We start from the raw sequence: 25,153 nt of genomic DNA on the forward strand, positions 1-25,153 counted from the left end.
ATCCTGCATTCAGGACATTCTGGAGTAACTGTTGCACCTCCAGTCCTCTGGTCCGTCTCTCAGTTTGTGGAGGGTCCATTTGGCAGCGATTCTGGCATTTCATCCTCCATCCAAAGCAAATCAAAGTCTTCTCAAACTCCATGGTAGTCAGATTTCTGAAAGGATCACTTCTCTTCCCACCAGTACAGGAAGTGATTCCTCAATGGAACCTTAGCACTGTGTTGGAGGACTCATGAGTCATCCATTTGAGCCCTTGGCAACTTTGTCTTTTGGTATAGTAGAGACAGAGAATGAGTTGTTTGTGGCCACAACTTCTTCGAATTGAGTTAGTGACCTGCAGAGCCTCATGGCATATACCTAGTATAACCAGTTTTTCAAAGACAAGGTCACTTTGGTGCCACATCTTAAGTTTTTATCTAAGGTCGTGTCAAAATTTCATCTTAATCAGACAATATTCACCTGTATTTTTTCCCAAACCTCATTCAAGCACTGACGAACAGCTTTTTCATTCCTTGGATGAGACACAATGTTTGGCATTTTACTTGAAGGGAACTAAACCATTCCGTTCATCAATTCATCTTTTAGTTTCCTTTGCAGATTGCATGAAGGGTCTATTGGTCTCCATGCAGATGACTTCCAGGTGGATAACTTCCCGTATTAAAACAGCTTATGGGATAGCTCAGACTTCGCCTCCACACAGGTTAAGAGCTATATGACTAGGTCTGAGGGGCATCGGTCACATTTCTCAGTGGTGTTTCGACATTGGACATTTGCAGGGCTTCTACTTGGTTTTCCATACATACTTTAACCATACATTACATTATTACAGTGGAGTGCAGATCAGATGCAAATTTTGGGAAGGCAGTCTTGAGCAGACTCTGAGCCCCACTTCCTTCTGAAACTACTTGTGAATCACCTGAGTGGAGCACACGTCTACAATCACTCGAAGAAAAGACTGTTAGTTACAGTACAGATAAGTGTTGTTCTTCAAGATGTAGGTGCAGAAGTGTATTCCACGACCCACCCTCCATCCCCTCTGCATCTGAGTCTCAATTCTTAATGTTTGGTGAAGGAACTAAGAAGGGTCAGAGTGCTCTTAAACAGCTTGGGAAGGAGCTAATGGCCAGAAGGCACCATCCCTACAGGTACTACTAGGTAAGGTTCTCTGGCTTTGATGGGCTTGGCACATGCACACTCAAGGGAAATACATGTCTGCAATCACTTGAAGAAGAAACTACTTTCTAAGACCTCAATGGCCCCCTAAGAACAGCAAGAAAAGAGGAAATAGTATATATCATTAAAACACACCTCATGCTAGCATAAATTCTGATTTTATAACTTTTTCACCTAAAGTTTTTAATGGAGTCAGACAAAAAACCAAACAAGTGATGTAGAGTAAGTTTCCAGTCTGGTTTCTATAAATCTGAATTTCATTAGTCTACTAAATGTCTTGTGAAAGCAAAACAGCAGTTCTCTCTTAAACAAAACAAATGTTTCTATGCAGCAAATATCAAGCTTTTTAAAAATTGCATTATTCTTCCTACAAAGATTTGAAACATGAAACTCTATTTTAACAATTTTTTTAAAATCCCTCTTCTATTCATAACTTTACCTAGTGCAAGGACACTCAGTCCTATTACAGTATCTCTTCCTGCCATTATTCCACTCAGAATACGATGAAAAGCATCGACTTCATTTACCACATTTATCAAGATGGACGCAAACTGCGAATAGCACTCAGGGTTTTGTGGAACACATCGATTAAACAATGGGAAGGATTTGCTGGAAAGTTAAAAAAACAGAGGTGGGAGAAAAGATTGATTACTGGAGAGTAAGGTTTCAGATACATTCAGGGATCAATCCCGCAGTCCCAAAACAAGTGCAATTCCCAATCAAGTTCCTGAGTTTTGTTTATATGTTGTATTATGTTTGCTTGCTTTTTAGTAAAAATGAAATATGTTAACACTGCCACCAAAATAAAGAAACAGTTCCAAATTAAAGTAAGCAGTTTATGCTGAATTTGGAATATTCAGACTGAACTTTAGGGTTCCCCTGAACTATTTCAGATTGTCTCAAAACACGTTTCAGAACTTAAGCCAACATACAGAGATCATTTCACCCTACCCACTAAACTGCAGCTTTCTAAACTTCTGGGATAAAATAGCACAGCCAATTTAACAATGCACAGCAACACTGCACAGCAGTTTATAACGGAAAGTGAGTATCTCTAGCTGATTAAAACGACGGGAGAGATTTAGGAAGGCAGAACATATTCAGCTAAATTGGAATTTGCCCAGGTCATTGTGATTAATACTCCTACTCTTAGGAAGAGAGACACAGGATCTTTCATAGCCACAAATAGTCGGCACATCAGTTATATTTCATCTGAAAGACAGCACGTCTATCAGCATAGTGCCTTCATATGAGGTACTGGTTCACTATTGACTCAGGAAGAGTACCATCTACTGAACACCAACAGTGTTTTCTGCTCATTTTTGGGCTCCTATTCAAATATGAACTGGGCTTGACTTGATTAATTTGGGAGAATGGATGGAATCAAAGCACAAGTTAGTACGGCTGTAGTAATAAGTATAGGTATTTTCAATACACACACAAATTTTGCATGGTGTTTAAGATATTCCAACAATCTTTAGGGTGTATTAAGCTAGACCTGACCAGCTTAGAATACAAGTAGCCCAGTCAAATATTTACATATAAAAATAACGTTGTTTGGCATTGTTAGCCAAGTGTCTTAAATGTATTATCCCTCTAGTCTTGGCAATGCTACACTAAGCCAGCAAGAAGGTTTTTTAGATCTCAGACACACTCATGTGTGTGTCTAAAAGGACACAGCAGTCCATCAGCATAGTATGCCTCCCTAATTAATAAGTAAATGGTGACTGTTACTAGGGAAACTGCTTCAACCAGTTTTGCTTTTATGAGGAAGTATCACATACATAATAGAGACTGTTCTCGAGGATTTCACGCTGCAGAGAGGAAATACAGATTGTCAAAGAAATAAGTGTGAGGTGCCCTCTTTTCAATTTATTTCATGTTTCACCTCTGAAAGGTCTCTCATGCTCTTTTCTTCACTTTCCTTTGTGCAGCGGAGTAGGGAAGCATAAAGAGTCCAGTTCTGTGCCTTCAGGAGGCAATGGGACTTCACTTGAGCACATGCTTAAGTATCTCTGCTGAACAGGGTATGAACAGTGTGCGTGTGTGGGGGGGTATAAATGTGAGAATTCAAAAATATAAAATCAAAGATATTAAACAAAGTAAAATCATTCTGATGGTTATGCATCAAGTAAAAACACAAAATGGGAAGGACAGTCTTTGAAAAGTTGTCCTGAATAAACAGTGCAGTAAAGCACCCTGTAATTCTTACCTTGGTGGAACTGGCAGTGTGGGACAAAGCTCAGCTGCCTTTGGATTTAGTGTGTAACTGGATATGTTCAAGTTATAAACACAAAGGCAAGAACCTATAGAATAAAAACCCCACACATGGTAACCTGTTATTAGTTCACATCCATTTCTGGGCAGAAAACACACTTCTTAAAAATACTAAAAATCTAAATAAATAGCACTTAATTGCATGGCTGCTCAATTCAATTGCTGTTTTCAAGATTTTGTGCAGCATAATAAATATTAATTAGCAAAACTGCAGTATTTTTCCTCAATAATTTTGTATTTAAGTAAAAACAAAAACAAAACAAAATTTAAAAAACCATGATGCTAAACACTGTTCTGTTTAGGAGATAGCTTAAAATCTTATACAGTCCAGATAACAGTTTCATGAATCAAGATCAAACCCCTATCTGTTCTCTACAGAGAATAATATTTTCAGTTTTTCCCACTTTTATCGCTAAATTGTTGTAACTTGTTTTAGGAGAAGCAAGTACAACCAACTGAAACACTGGAAACCCCAAATTTCACTAAACTCAGATGATTATACTATTTTCTTTTCTCTCATTTCTCATACCTCCAGAAGCCTCCCCTTAGGGCCAAATTCAGAGGTGTGTAACATGGTATAAATGAGACTTACTTTATACCCATTTGCTGGGCAGACCAAGCTTCTTAGCCTGAGAAATTTGGCAACTGATCTAATAGAAGGTCACTCTAAAAATAAACTGCAACCAGCAAGTCCTTTAGTTGTCGCGATTTACTTTGCCACTGGAAATGGTCTTGTTAACCAAGAGTACGTAAGTTGGTATGGAACTGCTCCTCCACCTTACACAATTTCTGGCACAGTTTAATAAGTCCCAGAGTGATGGGGGGGGGGGGGGAATGGTGAAAGTGACAGGTGATGGACATCGCTGGGAGTCATAGTTATGAACCTGCACATGGGTAGGTCAAGACTCTGCATTGACTTGGGGTGATACTGTAGTCCAGCAGCATCTTGATTGACTCAGCTGCTCTACTCAGGAATAACACAGCTGACCTCAATCAAAGAAGGGTGCTAGAAAAGTTCTCCTGAAAATTGCTCAACCTGAACAGCCCACTGAAGCTGGAGGGCATCCCATCACACAGTCAAAATTCAAACAAGCCTTGAAAAGTTTCCTTTGTTTCAATGTTGCAAGGTGGACTGTTTGTAAGCTGCTTAACTGTCCAAACCAAACTAATGGTCCTGCCCGGTGGACTGCTTAGTTGCTCAAGAGCTTGAAGGATATTGTATGCACATTGCACTCAGAGAAAGATGTGACTTGCTGAAGAGAGTCAACTGGCTGAGGAGCATGCTAGGTATACTTTCTTCCACAAAATGAGCCAACACAGGAGCTGGCTTTGCAATCAGAAGGAATCGTGTCTCTTCTCTGGACAGCCTACCCATTCTATGAATGACAGACTGAGAACTCTGACTGCCCCAAGAGGTGAATGTTACGCTTCAACAATCAGGTCTTACACACTGACAGTGATTAACTCTGATGAGTGTGTGACATTTTGGAGTTCAACCCAGACTAGTAAGGGGTTGTATCACCACCTACCCTGCACCTCTGGGTGCTTTCTAAGCTATGCTTCTGTGGTTCACAGCCTTGACACCAACAGCCTGCACACAAGCATGCAGGTCACAGCCGGGCTTCCACCGCCCAGTTACTATTTGTAGAATGACCCTAATACTTCTCAGTCCTGAATTTCCCCAAAATCATCTGCCATCTGCTGAGGGCCCCAGAACTGAGTTACTGTGTTACGCTCTCTGACTCAACAAGTGAGAGTTTTGCTGCTGCTAAGCTGTATGACAACTCCCTGACACACCAGCTTGTGTGCCTTGCCAGCAAACTCTTCAGGGCTCTGCCAACTCAAACCTTGCCCTACAGGTAACAAACAGTGAACCCCACCTCCCAAGTTCCCCAGAGATGCCTCCCTGCCGCATGCAGCCCTCTCCTGGAACATTCACAGAACTTAATAAGCTCTTTGCTCCTTCAAAGAGACCAAGCAGCTCATTAATTTAACTGGGGTTTGACAAACACACTAATTTCAGTCAGAGCTCTCAACTGGTTTATAGTAAAAGTAAAGCAAGTTTATTTTAAAAAGGGCTTAGGATTAAGTGATATCCAGTATAAGGAATAAAGACACAAAAGGCTACAAACAAACAAACAAAAAGTAAAAATATGCCGAAAATTGTTTTAGTCTTAGAAGCAAGTTACAATCTTTGCCTAAGCAGGTTTCTCACCAAACTAAGTTCCCAGAAGACTTCAACCCCTTTGGCTGAAGGATCCAGCTCTGGCCCTTTGAATCTCCAAAGTGATGGACAACTCAACTATCCTTTTGCCCTCCTTGTATCACCACAAAGTTCACTGTATCTGTCTCAAGAGCCTAGAAGGCTTCCTGCTGTTCTTCCCTTCTTGTGGATTTCCTATCCTCATGCTAATTTGTATTTAAATGGGGCTTCCATTGTTTTGATTCCACATTGCTTAATTTACGTTGGAGACAGGTAGATAGCTGCCTTTCCTCCTGTCTGGAAGAAACCCTGTTTCTCCCTGTATTTGATCACAGACTTTAAAGCATAATATCAGTGAGTATCCATAATTCCTCCGAGAGTGTTAATACATACATTTCACAATGATATTAATCACCAGAGTGTCACTGGCTTTCATAAAAAACCTTACTAGATACAATTTTAGAATACAGTAATATTGTATACAGTCAGTTGATTCAATTGCTTATCATTTGAGGTTCAGAACCCCGTCTTTACTGTTAAGAGGCTACCTCCCCCACTTGCTAATTTGATACCTTTTTTTAACCTTGCATGTAAATGTACATTCACTGTCTCTGCCTGATGACCAGGCTTGTCATAGAAGGAAATGACACATTCCTTTGTCTGAGGCAGACTGTGCTTATGCATTGCTTGCCAAACACATTTTAAGAACATATTCTTGTGCATATTTATAACTTTGTTCACATCCCATACATAAGTCACATAGGAATATTAATGAGGATATAATACATGCCAACTTTGGAGAATATATCACGACTAAGGATACAATTCTGTCACGGAGGTCATAAAGATCATGAACTCCATGACTTTCCGGGACCTCCATGACTTCTTCTGGGGCAGGGCTGGAGCAGCAGACCCCGGAACAGCTAGCGAGTGGCCAGCCCTGGGGCCGAAGGAACAGCGGCCGTGGTAAGCTCTGGAGCTGTTGGAGCAGCAGCCAGCCCCAGAACCGCAATTTGGGACAGTTCCTCAGATCTGTCACCCAAGAAGAATGGCTCAGGTTTGGGAATCTCCCTCACATCCTCAACAGTAAAGACCGATGCAAAGAATTCATTTAATTTCTCCTCAATGGCCTTATCGTCTTTGAGTGCTTTGCTGAGGCAGCTAATAACTTTGGCTTCACCATCAGCCCAACAAAAACCAAGCTTATGTACCAGCCAGCTGCTCAACAGCCTTACCAAAACCCATCAACAAGCTTGGAAGGTACCAGGCTCCAAGCCATCAAACAGTTTACTTATCTCGGCAGCATGTTGAACAACAAAGTGACAACTGACCACAATGTGGATGCGTGAATTAAGAAAGCCAGCACTGTATATGGTCACCTCTACCACTGAATCTGGAAGCAACATGGAATATGTCTACAGACCAAAAAATCAAAGTCTATAATGCTGTTGTCCTCACTACATTGTTCCACAGGTGCGAAACATGGACCTGTTAACAGTGGTATGTGAAAAATCTTGACAGTTTCTATTTGTGACACCTACAATGACTGCTGGGCAACAAATGGCAGGACCGGATTTCCAACACTAAAGTCCTGGCAAAAGCTAATTCAGTTGGCATCAAGACTCATTTGATCAGTGCCCAAATGGAGACGCACTGGCCACGTAATTTTTATGCCTGAGACCCATCTATCAAAACAAGTCTTATATTCCAAATTAAGCTCCAGCAATCTTAAGCGTGGAGGGCAGATTAAATGCTTCAAAAGACACCCTGAAACAAAATCTGCAAAAAATGCACATTTTGAGTTGAATATTGAGCAACTGGTGATTGAGCATTCTTAAGGGTATGATTCGGTGATTTTCCAGAACCTCCATGACTTCCAAAGTGGCAGAGCTGGAGCAGCGGCCCCAGGGCTGAAGCAGCCAGGGCCAAGGGGGGAGGAGAACAGGGGTTGGGCCAGCCCCTGCCACAGGAGTGTTAGGATATAGAGTATAGGCCTTTACAGACAGGCCTGACAGGTGGGGAAATTGGAATCATGTTTTGCTAAAGGGGGAAATGGGAACAGGGAATGGGGGTGGGGAAATTGGAATCATGTTTGGCTAAGGGCAGGAATGGGAACAGGGACACAGGTGTAAGGCTCTGTGGTGTCAGAGCTGGGAAGGGGGACACTAAGGAAGGAAACTGGAATCATGCTTGCTGGAAGTTCATCCCAATAAACATCTCATTGGATATAATTGGTTACATAATCATGTTACAATATGTTAGGATTGGTTAGTTAAATTTCCGGAAAATGATTGGTTAAGGTATAGCTAAGCTGAACTCAAGTTTTACTATATAGTCTGCAGTAAATCAGGAAGTGGGTCGGTGGGTGAGAAATGGGAACAGGGAATGGAGGTGGGGAAATTGGAATCATGTTTTGCTAAAGGGGGAAATGGGAACAGGGAATGGGGGTGGGGAAATTGGAATCATGTTTGGTTAAAGGCAGGAATGGAAAAAGGGGCACAGGTGTAAGGCTCTGTGGTGTCAGAGCTGGGAAAGGGGACACTAAGGAAGGAAACTGGAATCATGCTTGCTGGAAGTTCACCCCAATAAACATCGAATTGTTTGCACCTTTGGACTTCGGGTATTGTTGCTCTCTGTTCATGCGAGAAGGACCAGGGAAATAAGTGGGTGAAGGAATAAGCCCTCTAACATCTTGGTGCTGGTGACTCACTCGGATGCATCGCATCGGATAGGTGAGTGGCAGCCTGTAAGTCCCCCTCCCCAACAGTCCGTGCAGCTGTTTGGAGGGGGTATCACGAACTCTCGTGATGGTAGTTGTGGGTTCTGGCAAGCCAGGGTAAAGGATTTTTTGGATAAATGGATGAGGAAGAACAGGGGCCCATACCAGGTGCAGGGGTCAACCTGGGATGAGATTAAAAAGGAAATGGAGGAAGTGTTAGGGGACCCAGAGGGATGGGGGGTGGCTGAGGAGCCCATCCTCCTTTGGTATATGGGTAGTGGAAGAAGGTCCCTACCCATTGGGACTGAATGCCTTCCAGGGAAAGGAGGCACTTCAGTCCGCTTGTGAGAGGTTTGAAGTAAGGGCAGCATTATGGGAAGCTGCCAGTAATCTTTCAAGTTTGGTGCTGCTTCAGCAAGGGCTGCTGAAGGGTTGTAAATTAGTTAGGGGTGGTTAAAGATGATTTGGCACAACAGGGTTTAAAGTCAAAAGCAGAGTTAACAGACTACCTTTAGAGACTGGAGCTGGGACTTGGTCCTGGGGGAGTGGAGAGAAAGAAGAAGAAGAAAAAAAAAAAGGTTTCAAAGTGCAAAATGGCAGAGTTTGCAGGAGCAGGTAACAACCCCCCACTCTTCTCCCAGAGCCAGAATGAGAACCTGGGGATAAGGGTTCCCAACTGTTTCAACCCAGGGAGCCTACTCTTGGCTCAGAGCTAACTATGTCCTTTTCTCCTTTTCCTTCTTCTTTTCCTCGGTTTACTTAATTTGTTGCTTGTAGCCTATACTTTAAACTGACCCGACAGGCTTAATTGGTTTCTTTCCACCTCTCCCCCGCCTTTCCACACTCTTTTTGTTTTTCTGAAGTTTTAATGGAGTGTTCTTTGGATACTTATGTGAGATGTTTTTGGTTATTCTGGACAAAGTATGAGGGAGGTCTGCTGTATTCCACTGGAATTTTTGGAGTAAAAGATCCATGGGCATCCATGGAGACAAATGTTTTACTGCCTCTTTGAACAGTCTCAAGGCAAAGACAGCACAAGTTAAGGCAGCTGTGTGGCAATAATTGTACTTGGTGGCTAAGTTGTTACAGATAAATTGCACTACCTTAAAGAACTAAATGTAGGAGTAAGTAAGTGAGTGAAAAGTTACAAATAGCTTTTGCAAAAATTGATAATACAGGGTTTGCAGGAAAGTAAACATTTGGGAGTTGTGGAAATGGTAAAAGGTAACAGTTGTGGTGTTACAAGAAGGAAGTTTTTGTTTAGTGATAAAACCCAGTTATATAAATGTAACTGTATGTGCAACTCTGTGCAGTCACATTGGATGGAAGCTTGGTAATTAAATTATCCAAGGGGGTCGGGTAGAGTGGCTACTACCACCACTCTGCTTCTGTCCCCAGAAGCCTTTACAGCTATTCTGAAGGAAAATGGGCCCTTTTCCCACAGAAATGGTCTATAAGGGACTGCTGCAGGCAGCAGGAGGAGAGAGAATCTGATCAAAATTATCTGACTATTGGGTAATGTAATCAAAATCACTAAAGGAATGTAAGGGGTTTCTGTTGGAACTTAACTTGGCTGCCCCTGGTTGTGTCTAGCTGTACAAGATGGAAGTGTAATCGGGGTACAGTTGTATAAAAAAGAGTAATCACAGTGTAAGGGATGGAGTACTTGTGGCACCTTAGAGACTAACCAATTTATTTGAGCATAAGCTTTCATGAGCTACAGCTCACTTCATCGGATGCATACTGTTTCCACTCAAATATGCTCAAATAAATTGGTTAGTCTCTAAGGTGCCACAAGTACTCCTTTTCTTTTTGCGAATACAGACTAACACGGCTGTTACTCTGAAACCTGTCATAGTGCAAGGGATGTTAGGCAAAAGAGAATTTTGTGTGTGCGCACAGGTAAAAGAAAAGGAAAAGGGGAGGAATGATGGGAACGCTGAGCCTTGGGTTGGCTCTGGGAGATCAGATTGTTACTTTGGTGGGTGTGCATGAAAACTCTGTGGGCATGGGGGAGGCAGTTACACCTTGTGTAAAATGAATATGGCTAATATAATGTTATGGAGGTTAAACTATATGGAAGGAATGTGCATTTTCCCAGGATGTGTGCAGTGTATATTGGAGAAGGGGTAAAAGAAATGCAAATAAAACATGGTACTTCATTAAAATCCTATTAGGGCTCCAAAAGGAGCCACAATAGGTTGTGCTTTCTTTTTCAGATCTCTGCGTGTTTCGGAGCAGGAGATGAAAGTGGAAAGTAATCAGAACTCTAGTGTAAGTGGAATGTTTCCCTTTTAAGACAGTCTCTGAGCTGGTAATAGCTTTGGATCCAGAAGCAAGCTAGTAAGCCTCTGTGTAAATGCAAATTACCTAGCTGATGGGCACAAAGGACCTGCAAATAACGAATACATCTAGTCAGCAAACAAGCTACTAGAAGACTCAGATTATGATCCTCCAGGAAAGGGAGGTGAAAAAACAAGTCAAGCCTGAACATAAGGGGGACAGGTTAACCTTGGGGGGGGGGGGGGGGGGGGGTGTGTGTGTGTGTGTGTGTGTGTGTGTGTGTGTGTGTGTGTGTGTGTGTGTGTGTGTGTGTGTGTGTGTGTGTGTGTGTGTGTGTGTGTGTGTGTGTGTGTGTGCAGTGCTAAAATCTGAAGCTGTGTCTCAGTTATTACCTGAGAATAAACGTAAAGCTTGGTGCAGCAGAGAAACTATTGCAAACATGGTCTGTTGTACAAGAGGGGAAATGGAGGTACACCACCTCATGAATTTCATAAATGACCAGTCAGTGGGGTAACTCACTAGCCTGACTATAGAACAAAATAAGGACAGCCTGGAGGTAATTCTTCTGTTTTTCCTGCAATTAGCAAGGAAATTTGTAAAAGAAAGTGATATTATTATTATTATTAAGCAATAATCTGACCCCACCAAGGGGGGTGGAAATTGTTTCTTTTGTTTTTCAGACACTCTACAAGCAAGCTGGCACCAGCGGGAAAAATAACCCAGAATATCACGGATCTGTGTTTTGTGTTTGTCTGTGGTGTTTGTCTTGTTGCTAGCATTGTTGTGTTTTAATGAACAGAAAACCTCATGACATGGGTGAGGGATGGCTTCAAAAGGCTGACCTGGGAAGGAGATGTGTATGGGAATGCAAAATGCTCAACTAGGAAGCCAGCACCTGTGTAATAGGTACCGTGGTACCTGGAAATGGAATGGCAACTAAGGTGGTCCCCACAAGCCCTATGGAAATAATGAGAAGGGGAGGAGCTCACTCGGAATCAATGGAGGGGTGTGTAAAATAGTGTAAATCAACAGAAGATGTTTGGATGTGCCCTTCTCCTACGACTATGGAGGAGCAGAATCAATGGCCTACGCAAGGGGTGGACAATTGGGTGTACTGTGTATAAGGTGTTTTGCTGGGAATGTACATATTACTGGGGGCACAATTACACCAGCCCATAACCAAACTACACCCATCCACACGCTGCTGTCTGGACTTTGGTGCACAAATGGATCTGTGAATCTTACTGCTGTGAATAAACAAACCAGGGCATACTGCCTGATTCCATACCAAGTGGTCAAGCTGGTTTGGACAACATCCCATTTCTCTGGGAACATTCAGTGGACTTATGATATGAACAAAAGCATGCGAAACTTGCAGGAGCAGATTGTTGCAACTGCCAGCAACTGGACACATAAGATCGTGACCCTGTCAAAGGAGGAGAGGCAGTGTTTTGAGGGTGTGTCGGATGTTGGACCATACTGCAGTGGTCAGGACTCGGTGTTGCTGTGGATTTTGTATTGTTAACTGTACTTGTACTGTACTGCATATGGAGATAACCTATAAGTAATGTAATAAGCCCTCCAAACCCTGCAGTGTACTAGACAACCCGGACCCAACCTTCTCGGGCCCACTATAATGGGAAGTCTGGAACATTAATTGGAATAGGTGTGGTATGCCCGTACGAGAGAAGGTGCAGGGCACTATACAACACAAGGGGCAGTGGGACAAATGGAATATCCACACCTTCCACCTTGATGCCTGGCCCTATCAGAAAATGTGTTGCCATATGTCCTATGCTTTTCCAGGGATACCTGGGCAGGAGGATCCCAAAAGAAAAAAAGGGGTGGAGTGTTAGGATATAGATATTCAGGCCTGTCTTTAAAGGCCTATACTCTAAGTATTCCTATCACTTGGCTAGTTAGAGGTATAAAAGAAAGAATCAAAATCACTGTCTGCCAGTGTAAGGTCCTTCTCTTACTGTGACAGTCTGAGGCCCTGTTCTCAGGCTAAGGCCTTTGGCTAAGCAAGAGAGGCAGCCATAAGCTGGAAAGCGACCGGTCACCTCCTCACTTTCCAAACTAGTCACACTGAAATAAGGTGCTATTCGACTGTGAGGAATACAGTCCTGCCCTGATAGTGCCTATCACCTCCAGAGAAAGGGAAGTGCCTAGCAAATGTAAAAGAAAACTTAGTCTGATAGCATCCTGTCTGGCAAGAACTCACTTATCAATAGCTGGGATGTGAAGTCCTCACTTCTGTATTGTTTTGTCACTATAGTTCCCACTTTACTATTTTTTGTCTGTATAATCTCTGTCTGGTTCTGTGATTGTTTCTGTCTGCTGTATAATTAATTTTGCTGGGTGTAAACTAATTAAGGTGGTGGGATATAATTGGTTACATAATCATGTTACAATATGTTAGGATTGGTTAGTTAAATTTCAGGAAAATGATTGGTTAAGGTATAGCTAAGCAGAACTCAAGTTTTACTATATAGTCTGCAGTCAATCTGGAAGTGGGTGGGTGGGAAATTGGAACAGGGAATGGGGGTGGGGAAATTGGAATCATGTTTGGCTAAGGGCAGGAATGGGAACAGGGACACAGGTGTAAGGCTCTGTGGTGTCAGAGCTGGGAAGGGGGACACTAAGGAAGGAAACTGGAATCATGCTTGCTGGACGTTCACCCCAATAAACATCAAATTGTTTGCACCTTTGGACTTCGGGTATTGTTGCTCTCTGTTCATGCGAGAAGGACCAGGGAAGGAAGTGGGTGAAGGAATAAGCCCTCTAACAAGGAGCAGTGACGGGGCTGGAGCAGCTGCTGGAGTCAGCCCCAGGGCTGCTGGAGCAGCAGCCAGCCCCCAGCTGCCATAGCAGTGGCCCCCAACAGCCCTCCCGGCAGCGCTCCTACTGTTAGTCTGCTCTGCTCAGGGTATTTTTAGTAAAAGTTAGGGCTTAGGTTGTGGGCTTCTGTGAATTTTTCTTTATTGCCTGCGATCTTGTCCCTGATTTTTACTAAAAATACCTGTGACAGAATCTTAACCTTAAATCATACTACATGGTACCACACCATAAGGCAATGTGTCCTCGACTTTCAGAGGAATCATGCTAAGCAACTGGAAGCACGGCCCGAGGCACAGGAACGATGTGCAGCTCAATCAATACAACCAGGCAAATAGCTCTGTGACCTGCACGATAAATGTTCTTCCCAAATTGGTCCATGGAGTCACACAAAGACCCATTAGTAAAAACTACAATTGTCACGGTCATCCTGAAAATCCAGGTGACTAGCATCATCACCACCCATTTGCTGATGTGTAAAACAATGGAGTCTACATTGGTATAAATTAAATGCTTTGGGGACAGAAGAAGGTGTATCCATGTGTATGGTCAAGAGGGAGAGGAGGCTTTTTTTCTTGCTACACACTTCTCTTCGGTGTACGAGTTTCACCCATCTACATTTCCTTAGACTCAGTGGGTCATACTAAGTGGGAATGTAAATTATACATTATTACATGTAAGTCTAAGGGAGCCTACGGAGAATTTAAGTTGGAGCAATATACACGTTGCAGGGTTGGAAAGATGGTGGAATTACCCCAACTTCAGCTCCCTCTAGAGTCACCTCTGAATCTGGCTCCAATTCTCAGTTTCATTAATACTGAATCTTTAAAATGTAGATTCCAAAGCTATGCGAATTTATTAAGGGAAACAAGCACAGCTTTATTTCTGCCTTATCTTCTGCATTTCGTTATCATCGTCAATCACCAATCCTCCAGACTGGAGGCACACAAATACTCTAAATACCTAAGTATGGGGGTCTTGTTTTTTCCCATTAAGATAATGGCAAAAACCTTATTCATGTAAACTGAAGCAGGATTGGGCCCTTAATGATTTAGAATGGAATAAAATATCGTCCAGCCTCAGACCTAAGAACTTTAGTCCAGCATCTTCAGGCCCTCTGCTGGTAAAACATTACATTACCATAATGCTAGTGAAAAAGCAACGCTTGGATGTACTCAAACCAATTAAAATGCAATATTGCCAGCTCTCTAAAGACAGATGTGCAAATTCTTTAAATGTGGATGGAGTTTCATGTAATGTAATTCAGTTATGCTGAGATTATTTAAGGAGCATCACTGGGATACGCAGCTCTCGATTACATTAAAAAAGTATCAAATAATAATCAAATCTCAAAATTACATTAAAAAAACCTCATTGTAAATAGCTATTCTTGCCATCCAATCTACGAAAATCAAAGAGAACAATTCTCAGAGCGCTAGTCATTGCCTGCCAATGCCAAACACTCTATTCAGCGAGCAGTGTTGGACAGGTTTATGTAGTTTATTGTTTAAAAAAGAAAAAGAACCAGATTTAGAATCAGAACTTCCCGTCCTTGTGCCCAGAGAACTCAAACCCTGGGGTTTTTTACAAAATGCTCTGACTAGTATATAAATAGTTTCTTAATTGTGCCTGCTGGGGTTCTCCAAGGAGCATTTCAGACTTCCACATTCAGCTTTGTATTCTATACATGGATAGCATTGGGTAGAGGCCAGGTAATTTTTTGTCTCGGTTCTCTGGTACCTTGAGTATGGAGTCTTAGCTGTGTAATGTATTGCTGAGGTAGGGATCAATTTTCGCTTACTCTATTTAAATGTTGAAAAGCAATGCAAAAGAAGTAACTGTTTTTGCACAATAGCTATTTGTCTATGTTTATTTAGAGTATCAGAATACAATCAAAATGATTCTACTTCGGCTCTGAAAACAAAACTCATTACATATAAAGGGCTCACAGATCTGATACGTCAATGGAATAACAGTGTTTCACTATCGTTTTAATTGAATTTGAAGGATCCAATTCAAAGTCAATGCAGATTTCTGAAACATACAAACGGCATCCGTTCACTAACTCCCCCTCCTCTGAACTAGTTTGTCCTCAATAGCCACCTTTCTGCTGAACAATCCAGTCCTGTGCAGAAATGCATATAACAGTTTTATACACACAAGAGATCCATAAAATTTCTGATAACTAAAACATTTAAATAAGCATGAACTAGAACATGCTTTCCATTGACTTAAATAAATTAATGATAAAGTAAACATCCAATGTAACATATTTCAAACAGGAGTACATTTTATAGGATTAAAAACTGCATAACTCTTCCACACACAGATTAAGGAATCTAAACTCTTTATTACATACCATTGTTCTTTGCAAAAAGCTGGATGTCTTCCAGAGTGTTAAGTTGCTCTTGAGGACAGCTAGATACACACAAGGCGATTGAATTGATTTTAAGGTTTTTAATTTCCAGACCGCATGAATTCAAAAAGAACACATGTCTAGAAAGGAGGGAAAAAATACTCTTAAGGCAAGCTATCTATTTTTCATATCATTTTGAACCTGCTCACTATCTTTAAAAACAGTACAAAACATGACAATCGGTAATGTGTTCTTCCACACAAAATTGGAACACCTGGATTTTGAAGTTAAAAGTTAAAAACTGATTCTAGCACATGCTGCATTTTACACTATATTTTTACCTCATCTTAAATCAGATTATAGGCCCCAAACATGCAGTCAACCCACGTGGGCAGGCCATTACGTTCTGGTGGAGTTTCCTGGGGTACGTGAATCCAAAGGCAGGATCAGGACTATAATTTTTGCAATTGCTACTGTATAGTATTCTTGCACTCTTATTTGTATCTCTCAGCCCTGGTCTACACGGGGGGGGGGGGGGGGGGAAATCGATCTAAGTTACGCAACTTCAGCTACATGAATAACGTAGCTGAAGTCAACATACGTAGATCGATTTACCATGGTGTCTTCACTGCGATGAGTCGACTGCTGTGCTCCCCCGTCGACTCTGCCTGCGCCTCTCACAGCGCTGGAGTACAGGAGTCGAAGGAAGAGAGCTCGGGGGTCGATGTATCGCGTCTAGACTAGATGCGATAAATCGATCTCCGTTGGATGGATCGCTGCCCGCCGATCCGGTGGGTAGTGAAGACATACCCTTAGTAAAGTGCCTATATGCACCAAAGTTTTATTTACTATAGATCATTTATCCCTTCAACAGTGATCAAATCTCAACTGTTTGATTCATTTAAAAATCTGATATACTTACTTTTTATTTGTCATATCCTGTCCAGAAAGAGGTGCACCTTCAATATGAGTGTTCTTCCTACCACATATATTCCCATAGCTGTCATACCCATAAACAAGTCTTTCTGCAGATCCAGCTGTTACAGCATAGCCAGTTATAAACATCTATTAAAAATATGTTATATTATTTTTTTCTTTTGAATTCATGATACACAGAATACTATGCTTTTTTTCCTCCCCCATTCAATGAATATTCCTTGTTTAACCTACATAATTTTTGTCTGGTGCTTGAAAAACCAGGCAAAAAATTTTCAAACATTGTTTACACTGTAATGAATATTTCAGAGTAAAATTCACCCCTGCCTAGAAGGCCAGAGCAAGGCCTTTGGACCACTTAGGCCCCACAGTATGTTGTCTTTAGGACCCTTCCAAATTTATTATAGAACTTGGAAGGTGTGTAGTTAATGAAGCAGGAAATTACAGGAAAAGAAAAATGGTCTTGTGCTTAAAGAAGCTGAACATCCTGGAAAACTGCATTCTAACCATGCCTACACCAGAGTTCCTGTATAATGCTGCACAAGTCACTTCCACCAAACTTTTCACAGGTGTTCAGTAATTCTGTATTCCTCATTTTCTGGGTGCCCAATATGAGACACCTGTGGCCAGATTTGCAGAAGCTCTGAGCACTCACAGCAGCAACTGAGGTCAATTAGAGCTGTGCCTGAATATATAAAGTGATGTAAAAATGAAAGTACTGTACTCCTGGGGACACACATTGAATGAGAAGGATAAAAAAGAAATATTGATTAACTAGCGATTCACTGAAGGAGGCTGGGCTCCAACACAAAAAAAAATAGTATGTGATCATGTAACTAAAGACTGTAGCATAATACATATGCATAAAAACACCAAATTAAGGTTGCACAGGCAACCTTACTTATGGCATTTCCTAACTTTTGCATGCTTGACTTTCAACTTAAATATTCTTTTAAGGAGTTTGGGGTTTTTTTTAAAAAAAATGTAATTAGTCTGTGCAGAACTGAGCCTCATCCTGCAAGGAATTAAGTACGTTCATTACTTTAATCATATGAGTAATCAGATTTGTACTTAGGTGTTCAGAGTCTAGTGATTTATATCAGCAGTTCTCAACTGGGGGTCCACAGCCCAGTTTCAGGGGGATCCGCAAGCTCCGAGCCCATGGGTGCAGTTGGGGCAGCACAGGAGGCGTTGCCCCACGCAAACTGCAGTGCCAGAGCGAGGCAGTCCCATAGGCAGCTCCATACTCCCCCACACTACTTCTCCCCCCATCTGAGGTTCTGCCCCCTGGCCAGATCAGAGGCTGGAAGCCAGAGGCGGGCAGTGTGGGGCGGTTGCTGCTCTGGCTGGTCCCATGCAGTGGACAACTGTGGCACTCTCCCATCTCCTCTTTCTGCTGCTGCTGGTGCCTGGGGCTGCAGCTGCTCCTCAGCCCCCTTCAGCTACTTGCATAGCCAGTAAGAGCTGCCTGGGTGGATGAACCCAGCTCTGGGGCCAGCAGAGCCCTCAGGGAGCAGCGACCACAGGAGGGCCTTTTGGCACACAGCCCCTAGCTACCTCCTCCCTGCACCCTGAGCTACACCCCTGCCTGCACACAGCCCCTAGTTACCCCCTCCCTGCATCCTGAGCTACACCCCTGCCTGCACACAGCCCCTAGCTACCCCCTCCCTGCATCCTGAGCTACACCCCTGCCTGCACACAGCCCCTAGCTACCTGTCTCCTTGCAGCCTGCGCTACCCCCTGCCCGCACACAGCCCCTAGCTACCTGTCTCCCTGCACCCTGAGCTACCCCCTGCCCGCACACAGCCCCTAGCTACTCCCTCCCTGCACCCTGAGCTACCCCTCTGCCTGCACACAGCCTCTAGCTATCCCCCCTGCACTGAGCTACAACCCTGCCCACACAAAGCCCCTAGCTACCCCTCTCCCTGAGCTACAGCTGCACACACTCTTAGATGCCCCCTGCCTGCATCCTGAGCAGTTTTCATATGCTCTGAGCTGAGCCCCCCTCCCCCTTTGAATTATACATTTTTGGTTGCACTTTCCCCCCAGCCCAGACAGGCTGGGTGGCCTGCTGAGGTGAGTCAGGGGGTGGAGGTGGCACTTCCTCCCCAGGGCCCACCGTACAGACTTGGCTCAAGCCCTGCCGGGCCATGCCTCCCCCAACTAGAAGTCAAACTATACCTATACCCAAGCCCCTCCCCTTGGAGTTTTTATAGCATGTTGGGGGAGGGGGGGTCAGAAAGAAAATGGTTAAGAACCTCTGATCTATATCACTTGACTACTGTCATGCCTGAATTTTTATATATTAATTTCTCTTAATATGGCATTGTAGTGACTCCATAGTTAAGGTTGCTGTGTATATGTGCATCTCAGCTCTGTCACAATAAATATTTTTAGATTCAGTTTATTTATACAGCAAATATACTTCCAGCAATCAGACAGCTACCTCAAAAGTAGCAAAAAGAGATGCAGTAGCCTTTTGTGACCCTACTTCTAAATATGAAAAATTATGACAGATGGAAGTTATAAGTCCAACAGAACTTTATTTGCTAAGCTAGCCCATACTGCTTCCACATAGATTGCAAACTAAGACAAAAGCTCAGCACACTGAATCTGATCTACAACTACTACTAATAAATGGCTGGCTGCAAACATTAAATGATTACAAAAGGGTATGCCAACGTGTATGTGTCAATAACGTGCACTTCCAGATCATGAAACCACCTGAAACACAGCCAGTGCGAATAAACACTGGATGTCACCACAAATTTGTTTCAAACTAAAGGAAATCATAATTCAAATGTGAATAATAAAATAATATCACAGAGAGTAAGCAATAAGAATAATGAAAGAATAAAATTGCTGGATACCACCATGGTTTGACATGTCTTATATCTACATGTGCACTAAACGCAGGGTGGCATACAAAACTCATCCTGCTTCTCAAGTCAGTTTAGTTTATAAAGTGTGCCAGAGACTTATGCAGAGTTTTTTTGCATTAACTGTAATTTTTTAAAAAAGATGTCAGAAAATTGAATAGGTTATGATTACTAATTTGCATTGTGGTAATGCCCAATGGCCCCACTGTCCTAGACATTGTACATAAACATAACAAAAAGACAGACTCTGCCCCAAACAGCTTGTTCTAAGTACAAGAAGATGATCTTGCCATTGGATCCTTGCAAGCACCTGGCCGAAGGGTCTGTGTGGAGCTAAACTGACTTCACTGTGGCTTTGTGCAAGCACAAAGTTCTCCTATCTGACCACAAGATCAAGGCCCTATAATTTCTGCAGTGAGGTCACCCAAATTTTGATTCAGAATCACTTTAAGCTTACAGTAGTTCTACGTAAGATTTCTCTTTCAACAGATAGCATGCTTACCAAACCAGCCCAAAAAAGAAAGAATAAAATCAACCAGAGTACATCTGTGCATTTTCTATAAATTAGAGGTCTCCATTCTCTTTGTCCAGAAATCCCATCTACAGAAACCTAAAATTAAAAATAAATTTTAAGTGCAATTAAAGTTATAGTACTCAGTTTCAAACATCTGAAAAGCACTGAAAGAGTAACGCACTGAAAGAGTAACTTAGTGTGCACAAAATGTCAAACATTTGGTAATTTGTGTATTCTTAAGGATAGCGAATTTATTTTACGTGTAGTGCACAGTATTACTATTTTAAATCACCTAACTGTCCTCCAAATAATGGAAACTACTTTAGAGTGCAGGGAAAATGGGACACATCCAGACAAATGACAGCTCTTCACAGGGACACCAACATCTGGAGACTACTACCTACTCCTGCACAAGACCTGGCCCACGAGTACCCTGAGAGGTGCTTCCATGTGACTATACTGGGCGAAGAACAATTGTCGAACAACTTTAAGCCAGCACATTCTCTCCTCCTTTTTTCTAAATACTTTTCCCCCTATGTAGTGAGCGAGTTTGCTGCTTCTTAGCATTTGGACTCACTCAAGTGTCTCATCAATCAGTTTAGTATCCGACAACAGCTCTATCGGGGGGCTGTTTTCTGTGCCAGCCAGGGAATGGACTCGATTTAGCGCCAGCTTTGATCTCAATCACTCCAGCGTCAATGGAGTTACTCTGGACTGGCATGGCTGTAGCAGACATCAGAATCTGGCTCCTAACAGGTCTTTCCCATCTCGGACTACTAGCGAAGAGTTGAGAGAGTCCTAGAGGGGGAGGAAGCCACCCAAAGACCCCGAAGCTCCAGGTAAATGGGATCTCCGTTAGCAAGAGCTAGAACCCGCACAGAAAGGGGGGGGGGGGAATGCCGTCCCTGGTTGGGGAGCGAGGGCCGCTGCCGAGCCAGCGGCGACGAGACAGGGAGTGTGTTGAGCAGGGGATTCCCGTACTCTCCACCTCAGGGGAAGTGAGGTGGGTGCCCTGGCTCGCAGCCTCCTCCCTGGACCCTGCCACAGACGCTCTTGCAGCAGGAGGGGGAGACGGGCGGGAAAGGCAGCAGCCCCACACTGCGGGCGGGCCACCAGCCTGTCGCTCCTCCGCGGGGCTTGCAGCTGGTCAGTGCAGCCCAGGCCCTTGGTGCGTCCCACGGAGGAGGTGGGGAAGTCGCGGGGGCTGCAGCTGCTGCCGGCCGCGGGCGTCCTTCCCGACCGGACAGCGGGGTCTTACCTGGTACTCGCCCCAGCAGCACGCCATGCCGAGCAGGGAGGGGGCGCCGCGCGCTGGGTCCCGCCTGGAGCGGTGCAGGAAGTGGAGGGCCGCGCTCAGAGCTGGCCCGCCTGCCAGGCGTCCAGCGGCGGCGATGCGGTGCAGAGACACGGCCCCTCCTCCCCCCTTCCAGCCCAGCGCGGGGCGGACCCCTGCTCGGCTCGCCTCACCTCACCTCCTGCAAGGGCCGCTGCTCGGCTCCCAGCCCCCGGGCAAGTGGCACCCCCGCCTGGCGCGCACTGCGAGCCTTTCCCCCGCACCCCTTCCCCCGGGGAGCCAAGGCGGGGAGCGTGTCCCCCGTTCCGGTAGCTGCGCAGGTGCCAGCCCGAGCGTGGGCGGGAAAGGTGCCATCTGCGGGCAGAGCTTACTCCCCTGCTGGGGTACAAGCTTCACACAGTCGCTTTCCCTGGCTAAGGGTTTGCATTGTACAGGCGCCGCCAGCGACACCAGAGTCTGGCTGAAATCAGAGCAAAGCCCCAGTAGAGACGTGCGTGCTCCTCGCCCCCTTCGGGGCGTGTATCCGAGTTCAACCCTTTAAAATGAGATGTTAAATTGAGGAACTTAAACCTCTGCAAAAGACCTCTTAAGCCTCGTCTACATACAGTTTTTGCATCCATTTAGAAACCGATACAGTTAAATCAGTGTAACCCCCTAGTGTGGATCAAAACGTGCCTACCAGTGCAAATACTTCTATATCAGATTAAGTGCATCTGCACTGGGGGTTGCACTAGTTTAACTATATCAGTTCACTTTAACTGTAACAGTTTCTAAAGTTACATACACTGTATAGTTTGTATAGTAGCATCAGGGTAAAAAACTGTGTTTAGACAAGCCTAGTTTAAACCAGGCTTCTATTAGTTTAGCTTGCATTAGTAAATTTAAAGGCAAAGCTAAACCAGATAAGCCACTCTTAAACTGAACAAAGAATGTCCACATAGGACTTTGCGCAAATGGTTTCACTAAACAGTTTAAATGGTAGAAGTTCATATGCTGTCCATGACCTGTTCCTCCATTAAGCCCAACCTGGTCATGTCCCTCCCTGGGTAGGATGTCTTGCCATTTAGAGGATGGTCACACTCTGGCTCAGACTGACATTGGCTATTTTTGTATTATTTTCTTTGGCATTGTAACATCTATTTGTCTTCTGCAGTGTTCCCACCATCATAATCTTTTTGATTGTAGCCAATCCCATACTGATTTCACATCCTACTCTCCTAACTTCTTCCCTTGTCTTAAAGTCATTCCACTTTATACCTGCCATCTTTTGAAGAACTCTCATCTCTACTGCCTCCAGCCTTTTGATATCTGTTTCATTTAATTCAGCTACTTCCAGACCATGGAGTAATCTGTTAGAACATTGGTGTGATAAATTTGTACTTTGGTATCCAATGTTATTTTTTTTCTAGAGTTAAATTCCTTATCTTATGCAGATGACATCCTTCAATTAGCAGACATATTTGAATTAATGATGATATTTTTTGCTACTATGGAAAATTGGTGTCATTGACTTGGACTTGGAATAAATGCCAAGAAGATGAAGTTGTTGCACTTGGAAAATGGACAATAGATAAAGTATTAAAATGCAGTAGTGGTGAAGTCATAAAACAAGTAGAATCTTATGTGTTCCTAGGAAGCTGGATTAGTGCTGACAGGTTCTATCAGGGACAAGGTTAAAAGGAGATTTACCTTAGCTACAAGTGCTGCACAGAAACTGACAAAATTATGCATTGATGAAAACATTTAAGAATAGGATTATGAAATGAACTTGTCTTCTGGTGAGAAGTCAGCCCAACGCTGTATTTTTCTCACATAAATGGAGTTTGCCCACTTGTTAAATGATATTCTTTTATTTCATAATCTCCATTGGCATTACATGAGAAAAAGTGTCCTGTTATTAAAATGAAATTGTACCTTATGCCTGTAAAATTTGAACTAAATTTTATAACAGTATTGTTGGAGGGAAAGTAAACAAAGGAGGGGTTTTTCCACAGTTGGCGGTCATATCCAAATGTACAGAACTACTAGGATAAGATTCAAGATAAATAACTCAGGTAATGGAACTCGTGTTGCCTAGCAACCTGCAACTAATCTTGCTGGGTCTACTAATGAATAAATCTTTTAAACAATAACATAATGTAGTACCCCAGTAAGACATTTAAAAGCCTGATCCTGAAAACACCTACACACATGAGGAGTCCCAGCAGCCTGGTTAAATTTCAACGTAAGTAATTATATTCTCTCTACCTACATTACACTGCTAAACTCTAGATTGCATTTTCTTACCCATAGAACTCAAACATCAGGGTCTTATGGGAACAGCAACCAGGAGTTGTTGAGGGCCAGAGCCAGGACAAAGGCACAGGTACAAAGGTCTTGCAAATGGGAAGCCATCAGATTTTGAGCCAGGGCCTGTAGCCTATTCCACATGGTGTAGGAGCAGATATCACTAGTAACAGAACAGGGAAGAGGTAAAGAGGTCCTCAGAGAATCCCCTTGCTTTTTTTTTTCTGCGATGCGGAGTGAACCAGGCCATGGGTATCAATATAATTAATAGATGCTCACAAAAGAAACATAAAAATAATAATAGCTAAGAGGTGAAAATATCTAGCCCAAATGAGATGGCTCAGTCTCACTTTAGTTGTTGCATAGATATAATACCAAAGAACATGCAGCTCAATATCGAGCCTGAATAAGCATTTCTCATAAGAGAGATGGATGCAGTGGACCTGCTATATACCTGCTATTGAGTCATGTAAGTGGACCCAGGATAAGAAGATTGTTAAAGGAAAAATATGCCCATTTGAGAAGGAAAACTATGGGAAATTTCCTGAATCCTTTTGGAATAGCAAAGGGGTATTTCACTTTTCCGAAGCCTCAAAATGGTTTTGTTTGAATAAATCAAATCACTTTCTTGACTAGTGCAAAGACTGGGAATCCTTTTAAAAATTCATTTGACAAGGGAGGTTCTCAGTCCAATCTTACGGCACATGTCTTAACAGTATCCGAATCCAGTACCCAATTTGATATCCAAATGTGACATTGCAGCATGTGTCAGAAATAATCTCATTGCAGCATTCTGGATCAGTTTATGTTAAAAAGATGCCAGTAAAGTTGCAGAAAGAGTTACAGTCCAGTCTGAATGTGATATTCTGTATTAAATCCATGGGATAACTATTAGAAATTGAATGGCTGTTTACAGCAAGAAGCTTGTTCTTTTATTTCAGAACAAGTAACTGATTGGCAGCCTGGTGGCCATTGGAAGTGCAGTTCTGGAGAGCTAAATTTTGAGCTAGCTTTGAATTCATTCACAGTTGTGCTTCCCAGAGTTTACAGATGTACACTGGCTAGTCTGGATAGGGTGTTTTGAGGTTACAATTAGTTTATTCATTAGTTTAAAACACAGAATTTGTAGAAATATTTGAAATACAAAATGTTTCCTATTTCTCTATGAATAACCCATTGACATACATTTGGTAATTATCTATGTATTGTCAAAATGCCAACTATCACATCAGTTTGATCTGTCAATCTTGCATTTTGTAAACTAAATGGCATGGAAATTATTTAGGTTATTATATTAGGGCTTGATCCACGGGATGTGAGCCACAGCAGCAGAGTATTTAAGGCAACCAGGACTACAAGGCAGGGAGTGATGCAACTTCTTGCTGGTCTGGGTTG

General features: G+C 43.0%; 1 protein-coding gene across 2 annotated transcripts in view; it reads right to left on the bottom strand.

Moving 5' to 3' along the window:
* The window catches only part of SLC44A3 (solute carrier family 44 member 3), a 72,768-nt gene extending 50,804 nt beyond the window's left edge, over positions 1–21,964 (bottom strand). The window contains exons 1-6 of one of the 2 annotated variants that reach the window (XM_007065176.4): positions 21,437–21,964; positions 20,167–20,274; positions 16,772–16,914; positions 15,853–15,989; positions 3,386–3,479; positions 1,613–1,782 (exon numbers count right to left, since the gene is read on the bottom strand). In XM_007065176.4, the coding sequence (XP_007065238.2) occupies positions 1,613–1,782; positions 3,386–3,479; positions 15,853–15,989; positions 16,772–16,914; positions 20,167–20,274; positions 21,437–21,463 (679 nt within the window). In that variant the 5' untranslated portion in view covers positions 21,464–21,964. The remainder of the gene's footprint in view (positions 1–1,612; positions 1,783–3,385; positions 3,480–15,852; positions 15,990–16,771; positions 16,915–20,166; positions 20,275–21,436) is intronic. The other variant, XM_043521485.1, reaches the window with a different exon arrangement.
* Between the last annotated feature and the right edge of the window lie 3,189 nt (positions 21,965–25,153).

The sequence above is a fragment of the Chelonia mydas genome, chromosome 8, assembly GCF_015237465.2.
Source record: "Chelonia mydas isolate rCheMyd1 chromosome 8, rCheMyd1.pri.v2, whole genome shotgun sequence".
Taxonomy (NCBI): domain Eukaryota; kingdom Metazoa; phylum Chordata; order Testudines; family Cheloniidae; genus Chelonia; species Chelonia mydas.